The 16,236-nt window shown below is 33.4% G+C and overlaps 2 protein-coding genes across 6 annotated transcripts in view; both read left to right on the top strand.

The window, feature by feature from the left end:
- The window catches only part of Rad54b (RAD54 homolog B), a 79,951-nt gene that overhangs the window by 20,912 nt on the left and 42,803 nt on the right, over positions 1–16,236 (top strand). Inside the window, exons 1-2 of one of the 5 annotated variants that reach the window (XM_063257575.1) lie at positions 4,910–5,035; positions 8,931–8,976. The exons of 3 other annotated variants lie outside the window; for them this stretch is intronic. The gene's annotated coding sequence lies outside the window, so the exon portion shown is untranslated. Of the gene's footprint in view, positions 1–4,909; positions 5,036–8,930; positions 8,977–14,456; positions 14,655–16,236 lie in introns of those variants that run through there. One more of the 5 variants, XM_063257576.1, reaches the window with a different exon arrangement.
- On the top strand, positions 3,167–14,370 carry Fsbp (fibrinogen silencer binding protein). The gene is made up of 2 exons (XM_005008235.4): positions 3,167–5,035; positions 8,931–14,370. The coding sequence occupies exons 1-2, from the start codon at positions 4,662–4,664 to the stop codon at positions 9,454–9,456; spliced, it is 900 nt and encodes a 299-aa protein (XP_005008292.1). The 5' UTR covers positions 3,167–4,661; the 3' UTR covers positions 9,457–14,370.

Below are 16,236 nucleotides of genomic sequence, written 5' to 3'. Positions count from 1 at the left end.
GTATTCTTGTTTAATTGTAGAAAGTGTCTAGCTTCTTCTTTAATTTCATCTGTGACTCATTGGTTGTTCAGGAGGATATTATTTGATTTCCAGGTGTTCATGAAGTTCTTGTAGTTTTTTTTGCCATTGATTTCCAATTTCATTGCACTATGGTCTGATAGTATATACATGAGATAATTTCAGTTCCTTTGCATTTAGTTAAAGAATGGTCTATGAGCTAGTATGTGGTCTGTTTTGGAGAATGTCTCATGTGCAGGTGAGAAGAATGTGTTTTCTGATGATTTGAGATGAAACACTGTAGACATCTCGTAAGTCCATTTGTGCAGAAGTTTGATTCATTTCTAACATTTCATTGTTGATTTTTTGTCTACTTGATCTTAGTTGTGACAGTGGACTACTGAGATCCTGCAAAACAGTTGTTTTAGTGTTTATTTGATTTTTTTTAATGTTCATTAATGTTTGTTTTATATGATTGGGTGCACTGTTGTCTGTTGCATAAAACTTATGATTGTTATATCTTCCTCTTGGATTGTTCCATTTATAAGGATGTAGTGACCTTCTTTGTCCCTTCAATATTGACTTGAAATCCACTTTGTTTGCTAACTAAATAGAATAGTTACCCCTGCTTGTTGTGGGTTCTTGCTGCCCATCATTTGATTTTCAGTCCATGAATTTCTTTTTGAATTCAGTGTGTTTCTTTTATGCACATATTGTTGGATCTTGCTTCCTGATCAATCCTGCCAGTCTGTTTCTTTTGATTGGTGAATTGAAACCATTAATCTTCCCTGACCCAGTGAGGCACAAACCGTCTGTCTCCTTTTTTAGAAGTGGGAGTTATTTTACTCCAATATTGCTGTCTAACAGAGTGGTATAGATGTTGTGAAACAACTATTATTATATTATCTGTACTGATAAAATGTTTGATGAAATAGCTAGAAAATAGGTTAGCAATTTCTCCAGTACATAACATTTAACTAAGGGCCCAGTTTGCCTGCCTTTTCTTTTCTTTTTTCTCTAGGATCTTGTTGTGTAGTTCAGGCTTACTCTGTAGCCCAGGCTGGGCTCAAACTCACAGCTGTTCTGCTTCAGCCTCTGGAGTGCTGGGATTACAGGCATGCACCACCAGCCCCAGTCTGAGGCCAGATTTTTGCCAACTAGTTTCTGAAGCAGACTTCTTTAGCTCAAAATATTTTTGTGCCAAGGACAGGACTTGATTAGAAATCCTTAATAGATAACTGGGCGCTATTCTGAGGTATATCTAAGTTTAGATTGTCTAGAGGCCTGTGATTCAGTTAGAATAGAGGGAGTAAATTTTTTAATTTGACTTAAATTTTGTGAAGGATTTCCCTGAAGATCCCTGAATCCTGGGTTTTTTTTTTTTTTTTTTTGATTACTTAACATCACAGAATAATAGCACTGAAGCTTTGACTAATGGGAAAGAGGAGACAGAAAAGAACTTGTCAGATAAATTTCTCTTTTTCCTCTTACTTACTCTGAAATATGATTTCTTTTCTCTGCCTATCAGAAAATGTTCCTAGGAGATACCAATTGGATACACCTGCCAAGTGACCTATATCTTTATGTAGTTTATATAAAGTAGTAGTCAGTACTTTGCATCACTTTACCTAGTTCTTTGCCTCAGTTTACCTTATCTGTAGCCTCCTCTCAAGGAAAGCACAGGCATTTTTAATTAGGTTTTTTTTTTCAGAGAAATGGGCTGACAAAGATTAATAAGGCTTATAATCCTTACCTTGTGTTTATTGGAGGGTATCCTCAACTATAGAAATACTTTGAATACTCATAATGCTTTTCCCATAAGAACAGTTCATAGAGGGCTGTGGATATAATAGCTCTTGGTATTGTTATTGGGCAGCTCCTTCTAAAAGTAACTTGCCAAGGGGCTGGGGATTTAGCTCAGCGGCATAAGCGCCTGCCTTGCAAGCAGGCAGTCGTGAGTTCGATCCCTGGTACCGATAAAAATGAGAAAGACAAAAAAAAAAAAAACAAACAAACAAAAAAAAAGTAACTTGCCAAGTAAACGTTACTGGGTTCTGGGTTGCTCGCTTTTTCTTTCAGAGTTAGATTCCAGGTTCTTCTCCTTTGGGAAAAAGAATTGAACAAAATGAGCAAAAAGCAGTGGCCAAGTTTATTTGAGAAAGTGAGTGAAGAGTGAGAGAGAAACTGGCTCTGCAGAGCAAGGTTGAGCCAAATAAAACGGAGAAACATCAAGACAAAAGGACACCCTAGAGAAAACAGGGTACACTACAGTGAGAAAAGTCACCATCGCATGCTCCTTTTGGTGTGTGTGTCTTGTATGTTGTACAAATCTCAAGGAAACCCTCAAAAACATCTACGTAGAGCACCTTTTGCCTTAGCACAAGTTGAGCACTTGAAGTGCTCCAAAATTTGAAACTTTTGAAAATGCTGATGATACAGTAGGAAATGTTACTCTGGACCTGCCGAGTTTGTGTCCCCTGAAAGTGAAGATGAATTGTGAAGGATAAAGGAAGGTAAGAGTAAGAAAGGTTAATTAGAGAACAGAAATAGCTCGTGAGAGACAGGAAGGGGTCCTGAGTTGGTTGCCACATGGCCTCTCAATTCAGAATTATGTATAGGCAAGTAGGGCACAAGAATTGCTCCATTGTTTAGTGGTCACCTATCATAGGTGAGTCTGGATTTACGTGACCCATTGGGGTTCAAGCTCTGGAGCCTAGTTCTTTCACACAATGTTTATAGTATACTGGGTCTCAGAAGGAAATGATTAATTGCTGTTATAACTTCCTCAGAATCCGGAATCTTAGTAGGGAGTGATTACACCCTCCCATCAGGAGCTTAGTAGGGAGTAGGCTGCATTCCAGGCTGCCCAGGGAAATTCACTGTCAGGCACCCTGGAATGCAGCCCATTCTCTAGGCTTCTGATGGGAGGGTGCAGCGTGTCTGTAGGGGTGATAACACTCCACCTTTGTCTCAGGCCTTTCCCCTAGCTAGCTACCTTGTTATCTAATTCACTGTCTTCTACACTGACATAATGTCTCCCAACTAGAAAATTCCATACTTGAATCACTTGCACTGACTGTTGTGCTTGAAATTACTTTTAGGCTATGTATATAAAAAGCTATATATGAAACAGAAATGAATGTTGTGTTTGGACTTTAGTTCCATCCCTTATCATATATGTGCACATATTCTAAAATCTGAAGAAAATGGAAACCTGAGATGGTTTTAGTGCCAAATATTTTGGATAAGGTTTACTCAACCTAGGGTAATTTTCTAGAATTTAGTGAGATGTAAAACTGCACAAAGGCAGTAGGAGACTGAGACTATTACAGCATCAGATCATCCAGTAGGGTATGCCAGGCAACAGGTTCTACAGAACCTACAGCAATCTTACTTTTTTTCCCGTGACATAATGTAGTTGAAACTTATGGCATATTGTCTGGTTCAAAGTGACACTTAATGTAGATTTAAGTGAATGAAATTTTTTTTACTAAGAGAATGAAAACAAGGTAATTGAGAATTTATAATATTTCTGTAGCTAAATAGATGTATCTAGAGTGACCCTAACCTTTTCCTTGGGCCTTGCATGGTGTTTGGGAGTATTTTTGTAGGTGTTTGATAATTGATTGATTGAATTGAACACGTTTAAGCATGCTTTTAATTAATATCCTAAGTGGAAAAACATGTATATTATGAGGAAGTAGATTTGTTTTGTTTATATTATTTATCATGTTTTCAGACTGGGTCTAGCAAGGAAACGGATGGTTTTGCAAATGGCTAGATTGGGTGTGTTTCCTTTGTAGTCCAGGCTGTGTGGTTATGGCTACATAAAAAAATCCTGCTTTTTTATAACACATGATCAAGCATGTTGGTATATTCACACGGTATTCAACTAGAATAATCCATTGCTTTTGAAGTGTAATGTTTTATGTGGATTTTAGAGGTAGTGTTCAAGAAGAACTTCTTAAATACCTAAAAATATGCAGGGGCGAATGTAGACTGTAAAATGAAGGAGCAAGCAGTTTAGGTTTACGGTAGTCTGAGCTGGGTGTAACCTAACTAGCTAGAGGATATGCAATTCCTGATTGACAGCAGAACCAGCATTATGCAGATTCTGTCTGGGAGAACACCCAGCTCAGAAACTGTGATTAGATCTCGGTTAGAAATCCTTGCTTTCACCACTCATATATTTTAGTTTTTTTGTCCACTGAATTTGTAAACAAATAGCACAAAACAGTTCTTCCTTTGTTTTTGTTAAAGTGATAACTGCACTGCAGTTTCAGTCTAACAGCCAGATATACATGTGTGGAAATTCGATATTCTCACTAAATTAGCTAATTTTTAGCTGTGTTCCATGCTTATCTCTAGACCTTTGTGCATTAAATCCTATCTCGAGCGGTTCTCTCCAGACACAAGTGTGTTTTGCTTGTGCCTTCCGGTCTTCAGTGAGAAGCTTTATGTAGGTCAGGCTTGGTTTAAGCAGATTTCCTGAACCTGCGTCAGCTTAAGCTGGAGGAATTTTAATAAACCCTCCCCTGTAGGCGTGGGCCTAAATGAGGCTAGCCTAGTTAAGCCTGATCTTTTTTCTGTTTGTGAAAAGAGCTGAACAGAGCTGAAAGCTGCGTGGTGTTTTCAGATACTGCCTACTTAATTTGAAAAGAACAATGGTAGGAAAGGCTAGATCTTCCAATTTTACCTTATCTGAAAAGCTTGATTTACTAAAGCTTGTGAAGCCATATGTGAAAATTCTCGAAGAACACACTAATAAACATTCAGTAATAGTGGAAAAGAATAGATGTTGGGATATCATAGCAGTTAACTATAATGCAATTGGAGTAGACCGCCCTCCTCGAACAGCACAGGGCCTACGAACCCTTTACAAAAGGCTCAAAGAATATGCCAAACAGGAGCTATTGCAGCAAAAAGAGGCCCAATCAGATTTTAAAAGCAATATTTCTGAGCCAACCAAGAAAGTTATGGAGATGATTCCCCAGATTTCCAGTTTTTGCCTGGTAAGAGACAGGAACCACATACAAAGGTAAGCTTTATTTTATTTTGTTGTGGAAAATTATGGCGCCTCCTATCTATTGGGCTTTGGCTTAGCTGTGATAGAGATATGCATAGTAAGCATCCCCACAACGGGAGCAGTGAATAGTGTCTTTGTTTTGCTTTCTTAAAAAAAGAAAAGTGAGACTATAAGGAATTTTTCTGCTGCATTTGATTTAAGCCACTTTTTAACTGTCTTGTCTTCTCCTTCCCTTCTATAATTTCTGAAAAGTAAAGGTTAGGAAGAATAAATGGGATGAAATTTGTGACATTACTTCATAAACTTTTTAAGCTCAAAATGATTTAATTTGCTTCAGAGAGCTACTTTTCCTTATTTAAGGTTTTTAATTGGATGTTTGAATTTTATATAAAGTATATCAAGTTAACAGTGGCAGAGAAATGGAATGCTTTTTTGTGAATTGTCAAACTGCACTTAACTGAATTGAACTAACAGAACTAAAATCAACAATGAAGTAAAGTTATTAATGATATAATTATATGAAAACAGGTTAAATTTTTTTATAACATTTAAAATAAGATGAACACAACTCTAGGGAATTAATTAGAAATTAACATTATTTAATAAAACTAAAACTTTTTGTTTTTAATTCATTAATAGTATGGTTTCACTTTGGACTTGCATCAGACAGGAAAGTTAAGGTTTCTTTACTGCCTTGAAAGGGTATCAAATTATGAATTTTAACATACCCATCTTAGCAACCGAGTTCTTACAGGGTTAGAAGTAATTTTTGGATTAAATATGTGCTCTGTATAACTAATATTTACCTGGGAATCTTCAAAATGTTATCTTACTGCTAATTCAAATTTCTACTCTTGGCAGAAGATAAAAAATGGCAGCTACATTCTTCTGAACCTTTTAGGGTAATATAAACAAACTGTAAACTCCGTGTTGGCTGTGGGGCCTTTCAAACAAAGCTTTACACGGTGTGCTTTCTTACTGGTAGAATATAAGCAAAGTTATTGATTACCTGTGAAATTTCTTTGAATTTAGTCAAGAAACAGGAGAAAAAACTTTTTAGCCAAATACAGCTGTTATTTTTGTAGCTTACTAGGAAAATATTTTTGAGCCCAGCTTCTTAGCATAACCGCTTATTTCTGTTAAAACAGTGCAGAAAAAAAATATTGCCAGTGGGATCCAAGATATGGATGCATAGTGGATTAATATTTGAGACCACTGATTAAATTGTTCACCGATGACAGATGATGAGAATGTAATATACTGGATGTAGAGTAAACTCCCCAGGAAAATTGTTTCATGTTGTTCTGCTTATTTAAAATTTCCACTATATGCCCCTCAAAAAATCTATGGGGAAATACGGCTTTTACATTACAGATATAAAACTATCTTTTGGTTATTAAGATTTTTATAATTTGAAAACCACTCATAGAGACTTTAGTTTTATTTTTTATTTTATGGAAGAACGATAAAACAAAATTTCTTAACCAAAATAATAGAATAACAATAGTTAATACATTACATGTTTTTAAAGTAGTTGCTCAGGGTTTAATTTTAGATAGTTGCGTGTTTTAAAAATATAGTGAGTATAGAAGAGAAATAAATATGCAAGTAGTTTTACATTTTGACCATTTGTGTGAATACCTATATTATATTTGTACACAAAATTTTTAGGACACCAGTATTTCTGTGATAAAAATGGATTATAAGTGATTTATGCATTTCTTTACCTATTATTTAAATAATAATAGTGTTTTTGGTTTTTGAAGAGAAAAAATACAGGAAACCTAACATTTAAATTCTTACCTATAGTAGTATCTACACTGGTGTGTTCTCCATATTAATATACTCATTAAATATGCTTATATCTTTAATGCACTTATACTTACTCAGTTGACATCTTGAATCTTAATAATTACTCAGAAGTTTATAGTTATTCTGTATTCTTAATTGTTTCTAATTAAATATAACAGTCTCATCAATTGCTTCTTTATAAGGAAATACTACTCTTGGATTACTTAATTTATTTAAAGATGAATAACTTTTGTAATCTAGTTCTATAACATATTATGTCTTTATTTTCTTTCTAATATCAGATTATACTTTATTTTTGTAACCTCTTTGATCCTGTTTAGATTCATCAATTTACAAGTCCTTTATCATTTTTGTGATCTTGTCTAAAGCTTTTTAAAAAAAATTGTTATGCCTTGTAATTTTTAACTAAAATATAATGGAATATTCCAGATATAAGCATATTTTTAATTTACTTGGGTATATAATATCTGTGTTTATGCTCTGTGTAGTAATTTGCAATAATAATTAGAGTTTTAAAAAACTTTCATCTATCTCTAATCTTTTTCCATTCCCATTAGTGGGAATGTTAATAGAAGAGAATTTTGCTAATTTGAATTACATTTATAGACCATTGTTTTGTCTTTAGAAAACATAAAATGACAAATAAAGACAAGAACAAAAACAAAAGAATTTATATAATCTACAAAGAGTTTACCATATGTTCTCTGTATATCTTACTGAGGTTTTTTATTATTATCTCTTAGGCAAATACGTTATTACTGACAATTTAGTGCCAATAGTAACATATGAGGAGTTTTAATTTTTCCCTTATGTTGTACTTGAACTTATTTCAGCATTTTAAAATCTTCTAAGTAGAATGTATTGTTAATGATGTTATTTATCATTTATAAAATGTCCTCTAAATAATGCTCACATGCTTTTATTAATATCCCAATAATCTCTTTTCCCCCTGTAACTTCTATTTCTAAGGTAGGCAGAAGTATAAATTGAGACGAAAACTAAAGAATGATTATATATTGTTAATAGGTTCAATTACACATGAAACTATTTTTTTTTAAAAACAGAATTTTAAAGTACATTGTGTTTATAAAATCAAAACAAATGATGCCAAAGTTTTAAATAACGCTAAAACTTTTGTTGGCTGTATTAGGAATGTATATGCTGTGAGTGTTCTTATAAATTTAATAAATTTAATAAACTTCATTTATCTAAGGCATTTAGAAACAGCATACTTAAAAATCATTTTATTTGTTCATTTATGTATTCAGCATATAGTTAGCACTACTATGTTTTAAGTACAGTGCTCTATTATGCTAGGGTAGGTAGTGATGGACAAAAGCCCTTGCTTCTGTGAACTTTAACTCATAACCAAGATCAGGATAGCTAAGGGAGAAATGCCATCCTATCTGAAATTGGATAACTAGGCTAATTCCTAGATATTTGGCCGTTCTCCCAAACCATATATAATATTTGGGCAAATTCAGAAAACAGTACCTTCCATAGATGGTTTTCTATACTTTCTTAGAGCTTATGGTCTTGACTTTTTAGATGACTCTTGGAGAACAGAGGCAGGAGGTCTAAAGCTAAGGTGTGGGGATAGCGATAGCCAGGGCCAGACTAAAAGAAATATCCCTTTATACAATTTAAGAACTGATTTAAGAAAGATTGTAGAAATAATTGATATTTCTTTGAGGAAATTAAAAATGAATTTTCTTATTTATTTACCTCATTAGCCTTTTGAAATACTTGTAATTTCCTGTAATTTTAAAAGCCTAATTATAAAGTTAAGGATGGATGACTAAGGGATATACTGAGTGGTAGAACACTTGTCTGGCATGCTATAGGACCTGGGCTCAATCTGCAACACCACAGAGCAAAACTAAAGAAAAGGTTAAGGATACAGTAGACCTATATGTTTTTATTTTTCACACCTTAATTTTAATCTTAACATTTTTCACCTGTTGATCTCAGGATTCAACTTTTGTTTCATATTTTTTGTTATAGCTTTATAATATAATGTGTATTCAATACAAAATTATTTTATTGTACTGTTCATTTGATTTACATTTTATAATGCTTTTTTTATGTGCTATAGTGCAAACTTGGATGAGGCTGCACAAGCTGGTACCAGTTCACTACAGGTAATGTTGGATCACCATCCTGTTGCTATTACAGTGGAGGTAAAGCAAGAAGAAGATATTAAACCACCTCCTCCACTGGTTTTAAATCCTCAATCTAGTAATACTTTAGAGCAAAGAGAAGAACATGAATTAATACATGTTATGGAAAGATCTTTATCACCATCACTTTCCTCTGTTGATATGAGAATGACATCGTCTCCATCTTCTCTTCCAAGGAGAGAGGATTTTTTTCGGCATGAGAGTGGAGAACACATTAGGTCACTATCAGGGTATGATCCTCAGGTCCTGCAAATGTTGAGAGAGGAACATCAGATAATTTTAGAAAATCAAAAAAATTTTGGATTGTATGTTCAGGAGAAGAGAGATGGATTGAAGAGAAGGCAGCAGCTAGAGGAAGAGCTGCTGAGAGCAAAAATTGAAGTGGAGAAACTGAAAGCAATTCGCTTACGACATGATCTACCTGAATATAATAGTCTCTAAGATATTTTTTGCAGCCTTACAATTAGATAATTTAATTTTGGCCAAATTTACTGTAATTTGGGAATACACCGAAATAGAATGCATGTTTTTAAAAAATGCTGGTATCTGTTGTGAACAGTTTTTTTGACATGGTTTTTAAATTTAATATTCTTTTTAGATGTTCAGGCTTGCTGATTGGTCTCTCTAGTAATAGTTTTCATTGTCTTCTCTGTGGTTTTTTTCCTAATATATTTAGTTGTTAGCTTTACAAGAGGTTTTAAAAAAATTTTCATCATTAGAATACACACGAAATTTATACAAACATTTTATTTCGAAGTTCTGAGTCTTTAGCACTTTTAGGTAGAACTTTGAAAGGTATAATTAAAATATTTTGGTTTAGGTTTTCTTTTGTTTTTTTTTGAGACAAGACCTTGCTATGTAGCCCAGGCTTGTTACGAGTTTATGATGTTGGCCTCAAACTTTTGATTCTTTTGTTTCAGCCTTGTGAGTGCTGGGATTGCAGGCATGCCCACCATGATCAGCTTGTGATGAAAGGGTTTCAAATCAGTGCAGTTTAGAAGCTGTACTAATTTAATAAGTTTATCGGTATGGACCTTTTTACTGTTTGCATTTTTGAAGAACTACATCCTAGATTTTCAAGGTGGAAGATATGTATAAAAGACTTTTCTCACCACATTTTGAGTTTAAAAAAGGTGAGGTCTACGGAAAACTTAGTAACAGAAGCACAACAGAACAAGGACGTTAGCATTTTATTTCATTAAAATTGCTTTATAGATTGTTATATTATGAAATCAAGGGAATTATATCATTACGCCTTCTCTTTTGTTTTTTATTTATATATTTATTTTTGTCTTTTTGAGACAGGGTCTCACCATGCAGTTCAGGCTGGCCTTGAGCTCACTTTGTAGACCAGGCTGGTCTTGAACTTGCAGTGATCCTCCTGCCACAGCCTCCTGACTACTGGGAATATTTTTATTTTCTTGAGATAGGGTATCACTATGTAGTTCAGGCTGGCCATGAGTTCAGTATGTAGCCAGGCAGGGCTCCAACTCAAAGCTGTCTTCCTGCCTCAGCCTTTAAATACTAGGATTATAGACATGTGCCCCCACACCTGATTCTCCTCTTTATTATCTTTAATTAACTTAAGTGTATATATTTAAGACATACACTTAGATACACATATGTACATGTATGTACTTAGACATTTACTTATGTACACATGCATTTTATGTATGTATATAATGTATGTATACATGTAGTATATTTACTTATATCTTATACATATATATTCATTTATGTTTGGTGCTAAGGGTTAAACCAGGCCCTGCAGATACTAGGCAAGTGCTGTCCCATACCCTTGGCCCAATGCTATTGCATATTTTGATGGTGTGGTTTAAGGTTGTGTCTTTATTTTAAATGCCTTATTCTAGGGAAGGTTTTTTTCACAGTAAAAGTCAGAATAAAAAGATGAAAATCTTAACTTCGATTGAAAATAGCAAAGATTCAAACTGTTTATAGTTTATGGTATAATCTGGTAGCCTTTAGGGATAAATATTGCTATTTTAGTATTTGTGTAAATAAAACATTGAATTTTCGAGCATACATATGTAAAGTTACGATTAACTTTTAATGTGTGTACTTGTTAAGGGTTTCCATATTTGCTGGAATCTTGTTGAGGGATTTTAAGCCAAGCTTTGGAAGGGGTAAGGTAGAGTTTCAGCAATATTGGGGCAAAAGGGTGTTTGAAATCGATGAGAACTTGAAAAAAGACAAAGAGAACAGCAAAAGGTGGATCAGTGTATGCAAGTACAAATATTCTGCTAACCAAATGATTTCAAGTGAGTGTAGAGATAGCTAATTTGATAACCTGGACTAGGACATCTCTGTAGACTAAATGGGTTTGTTTCTGTTGAACTCATGCAGAAATTTTACATATAGCCAGGTGTCTGCATTTTATGTGAAAAAAATTTCTAATTTAAAAATGCTTACAAGTAATGGAAAAATGATTTTCAAACACTGCACAGACCATGGAGTGGGCCTCATTTCCCAGAGAGCCTTCAGTGTGTGGCCTTTAAAGTAGAGCAGTGTTCACAAGTATAGATCTGGAGCAGCAGCAGCATCACTTGAGAACTAGTTAGAAATTACATTTATTCCAGTTGAATCAGAAGCTCTGGAGATGGGACCTGTCCCCTTTCAGAGATCCTGAAGCTAGCTAAACTTTGAGAGCAATGCAATAGAGTAATCAGAATTTACTGTGTTGCCTAAATTAGGCTAGAATCTCAAAAATTTTTGCAGAAAAGCAAAGTAGGTGAAAGTGAACTGAGAGATATCAGCTTGGGTGTTGGTTGAGGCCAGATTATAGCTTGCATTAAATTCTGCTTTTAAGGAGCCAGACAGCTGAATGTATGGTAGGTAGCTATTGATGGATGGCTCTTGAGTATGAAGATATGATTAAAGCTGGTTCTTACAGTATTATAGTCACATTTAAGAATACACATTGTAGTACTGAGAGAAAGTTAAATCAGAAATTTAATGACTGTAGAAATAGAAAAAAATAAAGGGAATTCTCATGGCTACTATTTTAGCCTGTTGATTATGTAACTTCATTTGTTAAATTAATAGAGCATTTTTATATCTGCTGTTAGATTTTTATTATAAAAATGTCTTGAACATATATTCCTTTGATAATTTTATCTTTTTAATTTGACCTGTGACTTTGCTTTGAGTGTAATGAATCTTCCAAATTGAGGTAATATTTTTATTATATGATTCTAGTAAATACTGTAGAAAGCTTTAACTTTTTCAAATTATTGAAAGCAAATTACTGTACAAAATTTAATTTGTATTATAATTTCAAAATTCTACCACTTAAAATTGACAATGTTCAACTTGAGTGTTTACTTTATACAATGAAATAAGTTTTCCAGAGTGTGTATTGTGTACTATTAATTCTGTGAGGTATTTCTACAAAACAGTTCTGTGTTCAAAAAAGTGCATGTATCTTTTTTGATGGTTTGATTCTGAATCAGTGTGAAAGGTAGAAAATTTATGTATATACACAGTTGCCTTTGAGAAGTCCTTTGCTGCGCATATAATAGTGTATACATAATTTGCTGCAATCATTTTTACCTGACATTGTTTAAGCTTGCTGTGTCTTTGGTTGTGGCACGTGTCCTACTCACTAGCATCAGGGGCTGTATAAGATGAAAAATCTCATTTTTACTTGTTTTTAGACACCAGAATTCATTGCAGTGTTTACTGCAGCAATTTTTCTGAGTCAGTCTTGTCTAATTTTATTTGGCAAAAGTTTAAATGAATATAATCCTCCTCCATTCTCACCACTTCATTCATGCAACCATGATTACCATAAAGCAATTTATAGTAAATTTTGGTTTAAAGAAATTGCTAATTTGACCACAGAATCCTTTTTAGAATCTGTTTACTGTCTTGCAGAGCATGTTATGGAAATTCTGAGCTAAACTGTTCTCTTTATTTATTTGTTCATTTATTTGAAGTAGGGACTGGCTATGTGGTTCAACCAGGCGTTGACAGTTTTCTTTTTTTTTTTGGTACCAGGGATCAAACTCATGACTTTGCAACTTTGTGCTTGCCAGTCAGGCATTTACACCACTGAGCTAAATCCCTGGCCCCTATCAGCCAGGCTTTGAATTCACTTTGTGTAATCCAGACTAGCTTTGAATTTACAGCGATCCTCCTGTTTCAGCCTCCCAAGTGCTGGGATTACCGGCATGCACCATCATCATGTCTGATTATTCCCTTTTTAAAAAATATATTCATACTTGAGTTTGGGGACTGCTTACCAACTCAACTTGTAATTTTTGCTGAGGATAAGTTTAAATAGGAATATAGTAGAGTAAATTCAGGTAGGAGCAATGGAATATACATTGACACTTCCAGAATCCTGCATATCATAGAAAACTGAGAGCTTATGTACAAAATGTACATGGGAAAATAGAGTAATTTTATTTTTATTTTAGGATTGATTCTGTAGAAGTATTTTGAATTTGAAAAAGTCAAAACATCATTGAATACATAAGTAATTTAGATAGTGTTTAGGTTACTTTTGCTACCTTCCTTTCTCTTACAGATATAAACTTAAATGAATGTTATTATTGTGACTTACAGTTTTCTTAATAAAGTATGATTTATAATGGCATTCTGAAAAAGTTAAACCTTTTTTATTTCTAAAAAATGAAAGCTTTCTTGAAATAGTCAAATTACATTTTTTTATTTTGTATAATGAGCAACTTGATGTTCATTTTTGAAATTCTTCTATCTTTACGTACATGAAAATGTTTAATTATTTTCCATGTGCCTTTTTTGGCAATAATGTCAAATTTTAGATGTTTAAATATCTTAGAGTGCAATACATTGTATTTGATACATATTGTTGATGGTGGTTAAATAAATGACTTGTTAATATATGTTCTTTTAAGTACCTGATAATGCATTGTACTTTACTCCTTTTGTTGCCATAGGACAAAGAATTCAGTACAATAGCAGTAAACTTTTTGATGAGGTATGATGGAATTTATTTAGGTGGTCGTATTGTAATAGATACCAAATGTATCTTATGTCTCATAATACATTTCTGTTTTCAGATGTTAAGATCTACAAATTCTCAAAATCAAATACTCAGTGGTGAACTTAATTATAAATAAACATAATTAAATAAAATGTGGTTGCATAAGTGAATTTGTAAAATATACAACCTAACTAAACATTAACAGAATCGTGTTTTTGTATATACTTCGAGGTATTATTTAATGTATTTTTATGTATCTTTTAAGTTGATTAAAACTAATGGTTATAATCTAAAATTGTATCATTTATTTAAAGTTTTAAATTGCTTTGTAAATAGTGGAACACAAAATAAATAAATATGCTAATAAATTACCATTTAAGTCAGCTCAAGCAATTTAAGGTAAAGTGGATATATCATTAAAATTTTACTTTATTTGCTCTTTTGTGTTTTACAGTTATGTGTAAATTCACCTCTGTTATAAAGATTTTTACCCTCAACATCTGAAGAAGTATACAGAAAAAGTTGAAAGCATTCCATAGTAAATATTCATGTATCTACCACCTGAGTTTTGCAATTGTTTTGTTACATTAATTATGCTTAATTACATATTTATCCATCTGTGTATCCATCTCATCATTATTGAAGAGAACAGGTGATTTTAAAAAATGTTGCACACTGGTAATTCCAGCACATGGGAGGCTAAGACAAGAGGATTGCTGTGAATGCTTTGAGTTTGAGGCCAGAGAGCTACATAGTGAGTTCAAGGCTAACCTGAACTACATAGCAAGCCTTTGTCTCAAAAAACAAAACAAAGCATAACAAAAAAAAATAATACAACATGTTGGAGAGCTGGACTAGTTTATACCTTAGTACTTCAGCACATGTATTATTAACTGTAGTTCAGTATTTGTACAGTGAAATGTACAGTGAAATGCGCAAATCTTAAATGCACTATTGTTTGTTGCTCAAACTTGTGTCAAGATTTAGAATGAGGCTGGGCATAGTGGTGCATGCCTGCAATCCCAGAACTGGCAGGATCCTGAGGCAGGAGAATCACCAAGAATTCTACCATGAGTTCAAGGCCGGCCTGGGAATAATGAATTCTGTGTCAGCCTGAATTGCGTGGTGAGATCTTGTCTCAAAAAAACAAAACAAAACAAAATAAAACATCAAACCACCAAAAAAAAAAAAAAAAAAAAAGTCCAAGAAACAAAATGGCTATAGATGTAGCTCAGGGTAGAGAAATCTCCTAGCATATGTGCGGTCCTAGGTTTATTTCCCGTAGTCAGTGAGAGTATGGGGCGTTGTGGGGTGGGAAGATGGAAAGTTCCTAAGCAGTCCCCCGGGACCTCAAGGAACCACTGTTTTGATTGCTTAAAAATTTTAGATAAGTCTGCCTGTTTGAGAACTTTATGTGATTGGAATCATGGTGTATATACTTTCTTCCTCATCTTAATGTCTTTAATACTCATCTGTTTTTATCTATTCTCTTGAGTGGTTCATTACTTTTTATTGCTGAGTAGTATTCATTTGTATAAATTCACTGGTTATCCATTTATTTTTGATGGACCTCTGGGCAGTTTCCAGATTTTGTCAATTTCATATAAAATTTTATGAATACTCTTGTACAAGTTTATTGTGGACACAAGGCTAGATTAGGGAATATATGCATTTAATCTTTAAGAAGATAATTGGATCATTTTTTCTTTCATCAGAAGTTATGAGTTTATTTGACATGTATAGTCATTCTGAAAATTATCTTTAATGCAAAGAAATACCTTCTAAGGGGCTGGGGGTTTAGCTCAGCGGCATAAGCGCCTGCGTTGAAAGCAGGCAGTCGTGAGTTCGATCCCTGGTACCGATAAAAAGGAAAAAGACAAAAAAAAAAAAAAAAAAAAAACCTTCTGAGTTCATTTTATATATAATGATACATATGCTTAATTGACATTCATTTTTAAAATTGGATAAAACAATTCAATTTGAAGGGATCGTATTAGATATTTGTATATTTTTTAGTGTAATAAAAACCTTCAATCTTAAATTTATGTTGAATGTATGTTAATGCATATTAAAAGTTCTGGCATGTTTTGGTAATTTTAAACCACAAAAAACAGTCTGAGGAGCGTTTATATTGAATTTGATCATATAACACATTGTAAGTTTCATTGAACTATTGAAACAACTTGTGTATTTAGAATTACTAAGGCACAAAAGATTATTAAAGGCTTGGGTTT

Source organism: Cavia porcellus, unplaced genomic scaffold, assembly GCF_034190915.1.
Source record: "Cavia porcellus strain 051 isolate PalLab524CR breed Dunkin Hartley unplaced genomic scaffold, mCavPor4.1 scaffold_10, whole genome shotgun sequence".
Classification (NCBI taxonomy): Eukaryota; Metazoa; Chordata; class Mammalia; order Rodentia; family Caviidae; genus Cavia; species Cavia porcellus.
Note: the sequence above shows the minus strand (reverse complement) of the source record. Positions and strands in the feature narration are given on the sequence as shown.

Coding starts and splice junctions, on each gene's coding strand:
- Fsbp (XM_005008235.4), top strand. CDS start 4,662: ATGGTAGGAAAGGCTAGATCTTCCAATTTTACCTTATCTGAAAAGCTT. Junction 5,036..8,930: donor GACAGGAACCACATACAAAG/GTAAGCTTTATT, acceptor TATGTGCTATAG/TGCAAACTTGGATGAGGCTG.